At 40.1% G+C, this 14891-nt stretch overlaps 5 protein-coding genes across 24 annotated transcripts in view; 2 read left to right on the forward strand and 3 right to left on the reverse strand.

The window, feature by feature from the left end:
- The window catches only part of LOC115225116, a 384942-nt gene that overhangs the window by 208036 nt on the left and 162015 nt on the right, over positions 1-14891 (forward strand). The gene's annotated exons all lie outside the window — the stretch shown is intronic.
- LOC115225115 overlaps positions 1-14891 on the reverse strand; it is a 396737-nt gene that overhangs the window by 158355 nt on the left and 223491 nt on the right. The gene's annotated exons all lie outside the window — the stretch shown is intronic.
- LOC115225146 (histone H2B, gonadal-like) lies at positions 5284-6475 on the reverse strand. The gene has a single exon (XM_036514088.1). The coding sequence runs from the start codon at positions 6454-6456 to the stop codon at positions 6079-6081; it is 378 nt and encodes a 125-aa protein (XP_036369981.1). The 5' UTR covers positions 6457-6475; the 3' UTR covers positions 5284-6078.
- LOC115225145 (histone H3) lies at positions 10289-10714 on the reverse strand. Its single transcript, XM_029796098.2, has one exon. It carries the CDS (start codon positions 10709-10711, stop codon positions 10301-10303), a length of 411 nt encoding a protein of 136 aa, XP_029651958.1. The 5' UTR covers positions 10712-10714; the 3' UTR covers positions 10289-10300.
- On the forward strand, positions 10931-14224 carry LOC115225135 (histone H4). The gene is made up of 2 exons (XM_029796088.2): positions 10931-11397; positions 14177-14224. Exon 1 carries the CDS (start codon positions 10989-10991, stop codon positions 11298-11300), a length of 312 nt encoding a protein of 103 aa, XP_029651948.1. The 5' UTR covers positions 10931-10988; the 3' UTR covers positions 11301-11397; positions 14177-14224.

Below are 14891 nucleotides of genomic sequence, written 5' to 3' on the forward strand. Positions count from 1 at the left end.
ATACGAAGTTTAAAAGTGTTTAGTTAGTTGGAAATTATTTTAAAAAACTGCCGGTAAACGGAAAAGATCCCCCCATTTTCCTAAAAGTTGATGGAAAAACTCGGATCTTGTGAATTTTCCCAAGTCCTCTCCCCACCCTCCCGTTGCGTAGCACGCATTTTGTTCCCTATTCGTTGCCTACACATTGTCTTACATCCATTCGAATATTTTTTCTTTTTCTTTTTTTCTCTTTGATTTCCAGTTCCGTGTCAACATATAAACATTAACCAACACTTTTAAAAGTTTTATTGTCGAATGATTTGTCATAAATAGGCAATCTTTTGTACTTACGTTCCCAGGTACAAAATTATGCTCCACCCACCAAATTTATCTGTTCTAATTTCTGAAAAACAAAACGAAAATAAAAAGCCTTCTTCTATCATACTCTCAATTTTGGTCAACTTGCGCCGCAGGGTCTCGGAGGAGATAGTGTTAGTTGAAGGCTACCAAATCTACCACACACAGACAACTTCAGCTTTATATATATACTAGCAGTTATTGCCCGGGTTTGTTTCGACCCTTTAGAATTGGAATCTTTGAAAAGTAAAAAGTTTGCATTATGTAGCTTGTTATTCTCTTAAAGGGAACATTTTTCTGGTTGAAATACATGGAAAAATGGCGACACAGCAGTGAAAAAATCGTAAAAAATAGGGATTTTCATAGAAAAAAGCACCTTTTTGATGTAAATAATTTTTGGTGTTAACATGGTCCGATTTGAATTTTTTCTTCTGCGGAATGAAGAGCGAGCCTTCTTCTATCATACTCTCAATTTTGGTCAACTTGCGCCTCAGGGTCTCAGTGTTAGTTGAAGCCTACCAAACCTGCCATACACACAGACAAATTCAGCTTTTTGTATATAGTTGGACTTTTAACCACAACGGCACAAGGGAGACCACTCTGAATCTTAGCTGCCCTCGCTCTGTGATTTCTTTCATAAGCTCAGAATAGGAACTCGAACCCGCGGCTCTTCCATCGATCACTAAACGGTAAAACAAAGATATTTGTTCGTTATTTAAAGGAAAATTGCTTTAGATTGATCTTTTGTCTCCTGTCTGAGTAACTATTGAAGAGGCTAGAACATGCGTCTCGACCGAAATCAAAAGGAGTTGAGAATGAAGTAAAATGCCGCAATCAAAGACCCCTTATCTTTCTGAACACTTTGTAAATATGTTTATCAGTTGACAAACTAGTAATTCGTGTGGAACAGCAAACCATTGAAATGTTAACCATTGGTCGAAGCATATCAGCGTCGATACATCTCATTCCCGCAAGGCGGCGGGCTGGCAGAATCGTTAGCACGTCGGTCGGAATGCCTAGTGGTATTTCGGCTGCCGTTACGTTCAGAGTTCAAATTCCGCCGAGGTCGACATTGCCTTTCATCCTTTCGGGGTCGATTAAATAAGTACCAGTTACGCACTGGGGGGTCGATGTAATCGACTTAATACCTATGACCGCCCTTGTTTGTCCCCTCTATGTTTAATCCCTTGTGGGTAGTAAAGAAATAGGTATTTCGGCTGCCGTTACATTCTGAGTTCAAATTCCGCCGAGGTCGACTTTGCCTTTCACCCTTTCGGGGTCGATTAAATAAGTACCAGTTACGCACTGGGGCCACTTTATTTGACTTAATCGCTTTTTCTGTCCCCTCCATGTTAGCCTCCTGTGGGCAATAAAGAAATAGATACACCTCATTCCCTTTTTATGTTCGAATTTGGCTGCCCTTTCTAATACACCGATCGACCACAGACACTTTGATCTCGCATGGGCCGTAGCAGATACTGTTTACTACAAGAACACTCGTGGGAGAAGGAACGTATGGCTCATGGAAGTGAGGTAAGGTTTTAGTGATAGCGACTGTACGACATGCAATGGGTTTTGAAGATTTTCCCTGCTTCATTGTAAAAACTTAATTTCTGAGCATCTAACTAGCTATTACCTCCTTTCTGTAACTCTGGATAGGGGCCATACCGGGTACTGTCAGCCGGGACTCGTGTCAGGCAGGGTCATCACTGCCTGAAGTAGTGAAGAAAATCGCTACCATAGGCGGTTTAGTGTTCGACTCGACACTCTTCCGGCAGCTCCTGCAACCAAGCTGGTGCCAAACGTAATGCTCTGCACTCCTTTGGACTACGTCAGCAAGGTCGAGAGAGAAATCCTGACGATTGGGCTACCCAGGATTTTCTTACATCTAGCCCAGGCCTGCGCAAAACTGGAGAGGACATGAAATGTAAAAAACCAGACTGGATTAGTTTATGCTCAACTCCCATTGTCTCCCGAGACAAAAGGATGCCAAGAACTTCTGCAAGGCATTCCTTCGATATAACTCGACAAAATCAAAACGTTTGCCTTCGGGTATTTCCGTGGGTTGTGGAGTATAGATATAACGATGGAAGGATGTGATGAGAAAGGTGGGTGTCAGTAACCCAGCTTAATCATTGACGAAAGGAAAAGATCGTTGCCGGGCCTTATAGGGTGCCGGGTTCGATCCTTTAATCTTTTTATTCGTTTTCTTATGTGTTTTTTGTTTTTAAGTTTTAGTCTAAGGTTAAATTAATTACTTTTTTACTTGTTTCAGTTATTTGACTGCGGCCATGCTGGAGCACCGCCTTTAATCGAGCAAATCGACTCCTGGACTTATTCGTTTGTAAGCCCAGTACTTATTCTATCTATATATATATAAATATATATATACATATATATATATATATAAATATATATATACATATATATATAATAATATTAGGGAATAAATCCAAACTTACAGGGAAAAATTAGATTTAGGATTAAATCCAATTTTATAGTATAAATATATACGACGGGCTTCTTTCAGTTTCCGTCTACCAAATCCACTCACAAGGCTTTGGTCGGCTAGGGGCTATAGTAGAAGACACTTGCCGAAGATGCCACGCAGTGGGACTGAACCCGGAACCATGTGGTTGGTAAATAAGCTATTTACCACGCAGCCACTCCTGCACCTATGGTGCATAAAATATATTTTAGTAAATTTTTAAATGATATCATACGAACTCATATAACACTTTTGTTTGTCCTGTGTTGTCGCATTCTGTATAAGATCGTCCTGATCATAATAAAGATTCCATTCTAAACTTGAAGGAAAAAAAGCTTTGCACATTTGTTCTTAACCTATTTCGTTTGTGTCTGTAAAATCCGCAAATTTCCAAGATAAAAACAGAATCGAACTGTTGTTTGCTTCCACGGAAATACCCGAAGTGAAATGTTTTGATTCTGTCGAGTTATATCGAAAGAATGCCAGAAATGCCTTGTGGTATTCTTTCCGGCTCTTTCGGAATTCAACCCTTGCGTTCCCCCGGGGGCTAATAAAATATCTGCCAAGTACTGGCAGACAAACGTAGTCATGTGCTTACAAATTAAGGAAACGGAGCCCCAATTTTGGCGATCTTTCGTTTTCAGTACAGTTCACATCACTTCTAAACCACGTAGGTTTGTTTATGTTTCTCCTGAACATGATCGGTGCTTTCCGTAAAAACTTTATTCTTTACGTACGTGGGAGGACAGGGGGCTTTTCTTTTGAAGTCGGCGTAAAGCGAAAGAGAGAGAGGAATTGATGTGTGGGCGTGTTGATGGGGTGCACGAGGCAGAAAGTGTGGTGTGTATATGAAGTGGTTTTGTTAGTGTGTGTGTGATGACAGAGTGAGCAATGGATGTACGTGTGTTGATGAGGTTTGCCAGAGAGAAAATGTGTCTGAAGGTGTTTTGCTGGTGTGTGTGCGTCATAGAGAGAGAGAGCCATAACTGAAATTTCTTTCTTTTACTTTTTGTAGTGAATGAATGACAGAGAAAGAGGTTATGTACCGTAAATCCGCATTTCCCCCCTAAAATTTAAGGGTCAAAATCCCTAGTGCATACTATATACGAGGTTAAAAATGAAAAATATTTTCTAAGCATGTCCGGCAATGTTTATTCAGACGCATTTTGTGATGTCGGGCGTGAAAATACCTTAGGCTAAGCCTGAAAGCAATGAAGTCATAAAAGAATCATCCATAACTTGCAGTAAGCAACATTTATTAAACGTTATTACTGCTACTTCTTTATTTTCTGCAAACAAAATGCACAAAAAAGCTACACGTTTGCATTATGTTATATATACAATAATAATAAAGGACGTTACCGTATACATTTTTACAAACCAAGGACATTATATAGACTTCCTTGACTCAAGTTAGAGAAGGGGTGTGTATTATACACAAGGAGTGGCTGTGTGGTAAGTAGCTCGCTTACCAACCACATGGTTTCGGGTTCAGTCCCACTGCGTGGCACCTTGGGCAAGTGTCTTCTGCTATAGCCCCGGGCCGACCAATGCCTTGTGAGTGGATTTGGTAGACGGAAACTGAAAGAAGCCTGTCGTATATATGTGTATGTTTGTCCCCCTAGCATTGCTTGACAACCGATGCTGGTGTGTTTACGTCCCCGTCTCTTAGCGGTTCGGCAAAAGAGATTGATAGAATAAGTACTGGGCTTACAAAGAATAAGTCCCGGGGTCCTTTTGCTCGACTAAAGGCGGTGCTCCAGCGTGGCCGCAGTCAACTGAAACAAGTAAAAGAGAAAGGATACACGGTATGTGTGCATGGCTTCCGTCACAAACATACGTACGTACACCTACTGCATACATGTTCATATGCGTGTGCGAGGAGAGATAGAGAGAAGATATACCTTTCGTTTTTGCTTGTTGTTTGCATGTATGTTTATGTAACGAACGGTATGCTACGTAGAAAATGATGAGATTGCTTCCATAGAACGACAGCAGTCGAAGTTATACAAAACATTTCTATTTCACCGTTACGTGTGACATCAACAATCGCAGAGCATAACTGTACAAGAAAGAGCGCGCCTTATCGACTGCTACCGTTGCAGCCTTACATTTCTACTTGTCCTGTTCTCACCATTACGGCATCATTCAACGGACAGATAGTGCAATATCTGTTGATGCGACGATAGTTGTTTCTTTTAATTTAAAAAGGGATCTTTTCGGTTTGAACGGCAGATTTTTCTAGCAGTGTCATATGAAATTGTCACTCATAATTACGACCCTAGTATCGATCTATTGCATTTCAATGTTTTAAGGTTAGGAGTGGGAGAAGGGTATCTTTTTTTCTTCAGAAATGTAAATAAACGCAATCTGTTTCATAAACGAGGTACATATTCATACGGCACAGAATGTTTTTCACCTCAATAGACGTCAATGATTGGTTGAAATTGCAGAAAAAAAACATCTCAATAAAGCCAAGAGAAAAAGATGTTTTATAAACACATTCCACCAGTACACGAAGTAAACTGCCGCTCAAACCGAAAAGATCCGTAATGTCTGTTGATTCAACGATGGTTGCCCTTTTAAAAATGTTTTCACTTTGCCACCTCACTTCGTAACTCAAAAACCATTACAGACGAAAAGCGAGATTGGCTGTGTTTCTACGAAATTCCTCGTTTGTATATTTTTATCTTTTTCCCGAAGGTTGGGAAATCCGTGCCCCACTCCCTCGGAAAAAATTTAATTAAAAACATCCATATTCCTAAGTTGAGGGGAAAAAATCGGATCCTGTGAATCTTCCGAAAGTCCGTTGGCGTAAATCTTTCGTTTAATGCACATTTTTCTCACACCCTTTTCACTGGGTTATTTCGCTTTTGTTTCGGTGACCAGGAGTGAAAGTAAAACATTAAGCTTTCCTTTTCGAAAATGCTCCAGCGAACATCAACATTATAAGTTGGAATTTCTCCGTTTTGACGGGAATCTTTCGGATATTTCCAGAGAACCGTTTGAAACTATCTGAAGCAACTTTAAGCAGTCTAGAAAACTCTCGGTAAAAAAAAATTCAAGCGAAAAGGTATGATTTAAGGGCTGTTATTTGTAGGAAAAACCATTATTTTCAAAACTCTCCTTAAAGTCTACTCACAATAAGAAAAAGAAAAATCGCAAATCGGCAGAAAACCGGAATTAACCTTCATGAGAATGTGGGTGGCCCTGAAAAGGACCGTTATTCTTCGATGAAGAGAAACGAAGCAGGTTTATTTGCTGCTAGTGTATTTGGTGACGGCCTTGGTACCCTCAGAGACGGCGTGTTTGGCCAACTCACCAGGAAGGAGAAGACGGACAGCAGTCTGCACCTCACGGCTACTGATGGTCGAACGTTTGTTGTAGTGAGCCAAGCGGCTGGATTCAGAAGCTATTCTTTCGAACAGATCGTTGACAAAACTGTTCATGATGGACATAGCTTTGCTGGAGATGCCAGTGTCCGGGTGGACTTGCTTCATCACTTTGTAGATGTAGATGGAATAACTTTCCTTCCTCTTCTTCTTACGTTTCTTGTCCCCGGCAGGGCGAGAGGTCTTGGCCTTGGAGGCCTTCTTGGCTCCTTTCGAAGCAGTTGCTGGTGCTGGTGGCATAATGTCACTTGCTCTACTAATCAACCCTCGTCCACGCTATTTATAATTGACAAGTAGGCTCAGCCGAGCACCTTGCTGACGTTTCGCGCCAATCAATTTCATTGGTGGAATTTGACAGCAGTCTAATCACGTGACATAAACCCGCTCCTTTTTCGCTCGGCAGTTTGTGACTACTGGAGCCTCCTGACTGCTATTTAAAGGCAAAAGCCGCCCTCTTTTTTAATTCTTTGGCCGTCTTCTTTGTTGAGAACTACTGTCGAACTTTGAAATATGTCTGGACGTGGTAAAGGAGGAAAAGTAAAGGGAAAGAGCAAGACCCGTTCGTCCCGTGCCGGACTTCAGTTCCCTGTCGGTCGTATCCACCGTCTTCTCCGTAAGGGAAATTATGCCCAACGTGTCGGTGCCGGAGCCCCAGTCTACTTGGCCGCTGTGATGGAATATTTGGCTGCTGAGGTGTTGGAATTGGCAGGAAATGCTGCCAGAGATAACAAGAAATCGAGAATCATTCCCCGTCACTTGCAGTTGGCCATCCGTAACGACGAAGAATTGAACAAACTTTTGTCCGGAGTGACCATCGCCCAGGGTGGTGTTCTTCCCAACATTCAGGCTGTTCTTCTGCCCAAGAAACCCAGAAGGCTTCCAAGTAAATTAATTCGGTGGCATTTTTTGCTTTATCCGTATCAACGGCCCTTTTCAGGGCCTCTCACACTTTGCGTATTTGTCTTTTCTCGACTTAATATTTGCGATTTTTTCGTCTGAAGAATTTTTGGTACTACTTCAGAAGAGTGGTCCCGGTGCGCGCACTCGCGCTAGCTAGACGTGACTAGTCGATCCTTTGTGTTTCTTATTTACTTTAATTCATTTTGTGTTTTATTTACTTTGTTTAGAAATAATTTTGTTTTATTTACTTTGCTAGGATCGTCTCGTTACGAGTGGCTAGCGCGAGTGCGCGCACCAGGACCTCGTTATGTACTACCGAATTTTTGCATTTTTTCTCACGCAGGGGGAAACGATTGGTCTAGTCTCCAGAGATTCGCCACCCGCTTCCATAACATTAGCGTAACCAATATTTCGGAAATGGTAGCAGAGATGTCATTGTAATCAGCTGTTTTATCTTTACCAATTTACTAAATCTATTTTATGTGGACGTGATTCATCTTTACCAACGAATTGTTTATTTATGTACACTGTATTGTGTCTATACGCATGTATTCTACCAGTGGCTGGGGTTGCTTCTCAGGATCTTTTCGGTTTGACCGGCAGTTTTTTTTCTAGCAGTGTCATGAAATTGTCATCCATAATTATTACCCTAGTATCGATCTATTGCATTTCAATCTGTTTTAGGGCTAGGGTTTGGAGGGAAGGGTATCTTTTTTTTCTTCGGAAATGTAAGGGACCACAGAACGTTTTCACCTCACTAGACGTCATTGATTGGTTGAAAAAAAAACAAGTATCTTACAAACTGTAGAATTTTCTCAATAAAGCCAAGAGAAAAAGATGTTTTATAAACACATTCTACCAGTATACGAAGTTTAAAAGTGTTTAGTTACGTGGAAATTATTTTAAAAAACTGCCGGTCAAACCGAAAAGATCCCAAATATCTTACAAACTATAGAATTTTCTCAATAAAGCCAAGAGAAAAAGATGTTTTATAAACACATTCTACCAGTATAGGAAATTTAAAAGTGTTTAGTTACGTGGAAATTATTTTAAAAAGCTGCCGGTCAAACCGAAAAGATCCCCCCAAACCTGAAAAAATCCGCAAGCCTTCTATCATATTCTCAATTTTGATCAACTTGCTCCGCAGGGTCTCAAAGGAGATAGTGTTAGTTGAAGGCTACCAAACCTGCCATACACAGACAACCTCAGCATTATATATATATACTAGCAGTGCTGCCAGGGTCTGTTTCGATCCTTTAGAATTGGAACTTTTGAAGTAAAAATTTCGCATTATTCTCTTTAAGTGAACATTTTTCTGGTTGAAATACACCGAAAAATGTCGATACAGCAGTGAAAAAATCGTAAGAAAATAGGGATTTTCATAGAAAAAAGCATTTTTTGATGTAAATAAATTTTGGTGTTAACATGTCCGATTCGAATTTTTTCTTCTACGGAATGAAGAGCAAGCCTTCTTCTATCATACTCTCAATTTTGGTCAACTTGCACCGCAGGGTCTCGGAGGAGATGGTGTTAGTTGAAGGCTACCAAACCTGCCACACAGACAACTTCAGCTTTATGTATCGACTTTTAACCACAACGGCACAAGGGAGACCACTCTGAATCTTAGCTGCCCTCGCTGTGTTCAAATTCCGTCGAGGTCGACTGTACCGTTCATCCCTTCGGGGTCGATTAAATAAGTACCAGTTACGCACTGGGGTCGATGCAATCGACTTAATCCCATTGGGTAATAAATAAATAGGTATCTCGGCTGCCGTTACGTTCTGAGTTCAAATTCCGCCGAGGTCGACAAAGTACCAGTTACGCAGTGGGGTCGATCTAATCGACTTAATACCTATGTCTGTCCCCTCTGTGTTTAGCCCCTTGTGGGTAATAAAGAGCACTGTCATGCTTCAGAAGTGAAAGTCGTCAACTTCGTGTATTTCCGTCAGGTTTATACCTTCGTTAATTTACGTACCACCACGCTGTTAGGTTTATAAAGTTTATAAATAAATACATTTCATTCCATGTTCTGTTTAAACTTTATAAATAAATATATTCTTGCATTATTCATTAGTTTTTAAAAAAGAAATCACACCAAATCTGCAAGGATTCTTTCTCTCCAAGTTTTAAATGAGACATTGCTGGCATAATTTCGTTATGAAAAAAGTTAAAAATGAAGGAAAGTGGGTGTTATAAATTAGAAATGTCTATTTTTGCAGATTAGCATTCCCCGTCGACTTGAAGCAGGCTATTCACGTGCTAAAAATAACAGCCAAATCTCCAAAACTGCGATAACAGAACGAAAGAAACCTGTAAACAACCTACTCACCTTTGCACATTCTTCTATCAGAAACCTCCCGCAGTAACGACAAAGTAAAGATATAAAAAATAAGTGCGGAAATAACAAAAAATAACCAGCGCAAAACATCATATGCTTCTGGAACTGAAAATGTGCATTATAAGGGGAAAATCGGATGCCGGTCCCCACCCGTCAGGATCGTTTGCGCAAATCCTTTCTATTCATATTCGATTTCTACAATTACTGGATCTTTTCGGTTTAAACGGCAGCTTTTTTTAGTGGTGTCATATGAAATTATCACCCATAATTATGACCCTAGTATCGATCTATTGCATTTCAATCTGTTTTAGGGTTAGTGGGGAAAGGATATCATTTTCTCTTCAGAAATGTAAATAACCCAATATGTTTCTTAAACGAGGGACATATTCATACGGCACAGAATGTTTCCTTACCTCAATAGAGTATCTCTATTATGATCATGGCGATTTTATATAAAATGAGACAATACAAGACAAACAAAAGACAAAGATGCTATATGAGGTCGCATAGAGTAAATATTAAAAATTTACTCAAATAATATGTATTTTATATATCGTTCTACAAACTTAGAACTTCGATTTAAACTGAAACAAAGCCACAGAAACACCGTTACCTCAATAGACGTCAGATTTATAAACACATTCCATCAGTATACGAAATTTAAAAGTTCTTAGTTACCTAGAAATTATGTTAAAAACTGCCGTTCAAACCGAAAAGCTGGAATTTCTCCTGTTTTCGCTATGGAGCGAGGATCTTAAGCATATCAAAGGTCGAAAGAGAATACTTAGAATACAATGTGGCGGCCCTAAAAAGGGCCATTTAAAATGCTGACAAAGCAACAGAGACTTAAGCCCTCTCGCCACGAATACGACGAGCAAGCTGGATGTCCTTGGGCATGATGGTCACTCTCTTAGCGTGGATAGCACACAAGTTGGTATCCTCGAAAAGACCAACCAAGTAAGCTTCGCTAGCCTCTTGAAGAGCCATCACGGCAGAACTCTGGAAACGAAGATCGGTCTTGAAGTCCTGGGCGATCTCACGGACAAGCCTCTGGAAAGGAAGCTTCCTGATGAGAAGTTCAGTGGATTTTTGGTAACGTCTGATCTCACGAAGAGCAACGGTACCAGGCCTGTAACGATGAGGTTTTTTCACACCGCCAGTGGCTGGGGCACTTTTCCTGGCTGCCTTGGTAGCCAGTTGCTTACGTGGGGCCTTTCCACCGGTGGATTTACGAGCAGTTTGCTTAGTACGAGCCATGTCGATGAGTCAACTAAAAATACAAAGGGGCCAACCGTCACACTTTATATAGTGACCGTTAAAGAAGGAAAGATCGGGCGGGAAGATGGTTTTCTTAGATTTACAAATGACAGCTGCCCGCCAAACCGACTGCTGCTGATGTGACACTTTTTCATTCGCGGCTTCAGAGCACGTGACCTATTTCTCGAGGTGTTTTCTGCTACGTCCGATTGAGTGTAAATATATTCTTCTACCTCGATTCAGAAATCATCATTTTTCACATTCGCAAGAAATAATCATGTCTGGACGTGGTAAAGGAGGAAAAGGATTGGGAAAAGGAGGCGCCAAGCGTCACAGGAAGGTGTTGAGAGATAACATCCAGGGTATCACCAAGCCCGCTATCCGTCGTCTTGCCCGTCGAGGTGGTGTCAAACGTATCTCTGGCCTGATCTACGAAGAGACCCGTGGTGTATTGAAGGTATTTCTGGAGAATGTCATCCGTGATGCCGTCACCTACACCGAGCATGCCAAGAGGAAGACCGTCACCGCTATGGATGTCGTCTATGCCCTGAAGAGACAAGGCAGAACTCTGTACGGATTCGGAGGTTAAGCTAAGAACCTTGAGCTTCTTTGAAACATACCGGCCCTTTTCAGGGCCACCCACTTTTTAATTTAAGTCAACTCTTCTAAATCGCGATGTGCTTCATCTTGTGTTGTCGGACGGAAGGAGAGTACAGCTGTCGTCTGAGTCAATCTTAAAAATTGACCCGCCTGGTTCCATGACGAACGAAGGTAAGCATTGCTTTCTCGTGATAGTAGCAGTTGCGAAAGAGGTTATATGGAAGACTAGAGTGAAAGGTATAATGGCAGACACTATGATATCTGGCACCGCCCTAACGGACTTTAGGTTCCATCTGAAAAGGAAGGTGGGGCTAGAGAAAAGGTGTCTGTATTCAAAAAAAGATGGATGCGTGTTGCACGGATGCTAGGTGTGAAAGGCCCTGCATGAACACGCCATGATCACTTACCAAAAGGTTTCAGTTTAAATAACAGGGCTCGTGGGGTCGGCTATCCTGTTCTTTTGACTTCATATGTCCGTCCCTTTTTGTTCTTGTGACTCATTCAATTTCATTTTCATTGTAAATGATCCATTCGATTTCACTGTAAATAGTTCCATTTCATGACCCCAAATCATTGTATTGTCCCCATCTATGTAAACCCTTATGGGTAATAAAGAAATAGCGGTTAAACCCGGTCAAATAAACAAAATAAAAATTTGTGTAATAGGTGTTAAAAAAACAACTTCCTCTAAACGAATATGAAAAAGAAAATGCGCGAACTAGGAGTTGGGGAGAGGCCTCGAAATTTCACATCTTCAGTCCACGGCCTTTAAACTAAGAAAAGAATAGTGTAATTGGTGTAAAACTACTTGTTCTAAACGATTATCAAGAACACACATGAATCATAAACTCCGTATTCTTGTACGTATTTCGGAAAAAAAAGGGTTAATATAGGGCGTAACAAATATCAGAAAATCAAAAAAAAAATGTGTGTAATAGGTGTAAAACAACTTCCTATGAACGAATATGAAAAAAAATTCGCGCACGCGAAAGGGGGGTGGGGGAGAGGCCTCGGAAAATTCACATCGGGAAGTTCCGAAAGCGTCTGAGGGGCTGACCCGGGCACCAAAACAAAAAAAAAATAGTGTAATATGTGTAAAACAACTTGCTCTAAACGAATATGAAAAAAAAAATGCGCTCTCGAGAAAGAGGGGTGGGGGAGAGGCCTCGGAATATTTATATCGGGAATTTCCGAAAGCGTCTGAACCGGGCACAAAAACAAAAACAAAAACAGCGTAATAGGTGTAAAACAACTTGCTCTAAACGACTATCATGAAAAAAATGCGCGCTCGCGAAAGGGGGTGGGGGAGAGGCTTCGGAAATTTCACATCTTCAGTCCACGGCCTTTAAACTAAGAAAAAATAGTGTAATTGGTGTAAAACTACTTGTTCTAAACGAGTATCAAGAACACACACTCACACATGAATCATAAACTCCGTATTTCGCAAAAAAAAAAATAAAGAGAAGAAATTCTGGAAAAAGTGAAGAAATGTTGGATCTCCGCCATGTGAATCAAAATACGTGTCAGAAACATCTTGAAATACTACAGAAATTATGTTACGAAAATGATAATGTATACATACCTCTTTGAGTGGTCCATCGATAATGATGATAAAGAAATGAGTTGGATTTGAACTCAGAATATTGACTAACACAACTACATACTACAAGACTCAAAATATTCAGCCAAGTCACCACCCTTTAACTAGCAATAATAATAACATCAATAACATAACAGCCAAAAGATTTATTTGTTCTGAAAATAACAATCATAGTAAATAAATATGTTCTTTAATATTCACATTCATGTGCACAGTTAAACACACTTACATACAAACAGTCACGCATGCATAATACAGAACGGAACACATAAATGAAGGATGCATTACTTAGTATATATTACATCTAGAGAATTTTGATTAATAAGTCAAATATGCAAATTATAAAGATAATTAATTGCTTTACTAAACAGTGTTGTAAAGGTGAAAAAATAAATTTGGGAAAAAAATACACGCCAAAACTAATTAATAAAGGATAATTAGGGAAGGATTGACACAAAATAATAATTTTTTCTGTCTCTTTTTTTCTGATAAATGCATCTTAATAAGGGAGAAGAATTGCATATATCTGAACTATTTCAAAGAAAAGCATAAATTTAATGTTTAAAATAGCTTTAACCAAAGAATGAGATCCAACATTTCTTCACTTTTTCCAGAATTTCTTCTCTTTATTTTTTTTTTTGCGAAATACGGAGTTTATGATTCATGTGTGAGTGTGTGTTCTTGATACTCGTTTAGAACAAGTAGTTTTACACCAATTACACTATTTTTTCTTAGTTTAAAGGCCGTGGACTGAAGATGTGAAATTTCCGAAGCCTCTCCCCCACCCCCCTTTCGCGAGCGCGCATTTTTTTCATGATAGTCGTTTAGAGCAAGTTGTTTTACACATATTACACTATTTTTTTTTTGTTTTGGTGCCCGGGTCAGCTCCTCAGACGCTTTCGGAACTTCCCGATGTGAATTTTCCGAGGCCTCTCCCCCACCCCCCTTTCGCGTGCGCGAATTTTTTTTTTCATATTCGTTCATAGGAAGTTGTTTTACACCTATTACACACATTTTTTTTTCATTTTCTGATATTTGTTACGCCCTATATTAACCAAAAAAAGCACCCCTATCGCGAGCGCGCATCTTTTTCGTCATTCGTTTAGAGCAAGTAGTTTTACACAAATTTGTTTTTTTTTTTTGCTTTTTTGACCGGGTTTAACGCTTTAGTTTGACCGAAATAGCTTCTTCAAAACACCGGGCCTTTTCAGGGCCACCTACTTTTTAATTTAAGTCAACTCTTCTAAATCGCGATGTGCTTCTTCTGTGTTTAGACGTTAATTTGCAGCTACTGGTTTTCGAGGTGCCCCTTTGGGAAAGTTGGTGCACGCCCTTTTGGGGAGAAGGGTTATTTCACACCGAAGTGCGATCCTTTACCCTAAACAATTTACGTTTTATTATATCGTTGACGCGATTGCTGGTTCACAGGGACTAAGTAGATTTCTCTTTAGAAAGTCTAGTAACACTTGGGAGTAATATTTAAAAACTATTGAAAATGAAAATTAAATTTTGTGCCAGCTACGGAACAAAAAGTCTGCAGCCTCCAATAGAAATACGGGCGGGGTTTAATTTTTGGGTGTGTATTTCCCTGTCCTTGTTTAGGCCCCGTTAGTGGGTTTTGTTATTGCATAGTCATTCCATTATGCAGAAGACAATCGAAAAAGTTAGGAAGAATTGTAAAAGAAAAATGTTAGCGGTTCGGATGCAAGGTGAATTGGCAATCTTTCGTCTCTAGTAGACCTTTCCGTCGATTTCCGTAAAAAAATTTTTTTTTTTTACATATGGGCTTGCGGGAACTTTTGAAGTAATGAGAGCGAAAGAGATTAAGAGAAAGCGATTGTAAGACGAGGGAAGTTCTTTTGAAGTTACCGTGCATGGGAAGCATTGATGTACATGTGTGTGTGTGTGTGTTTGATGGGGTGTGGAAGACAGACAGTATGTTGTGTAAGTGAAGTGCTTCTGTTAGTGTGTGAAAGAAAG

The sequence above is a fragment of the Octopus sinensis genome, linkage group LG27 (assembly GCF_006345805.1).
Source record: "Octopus sinensis linkage group LG27, ASM634580v1, whole genome shotgun sequence".
Classification (NCBI taxonomy): Eukaryota; Metazoa; Mollusca; class Cephalopoda; order Octopoda; family Octopodidae; genus Octopus; species Octopus sinensis.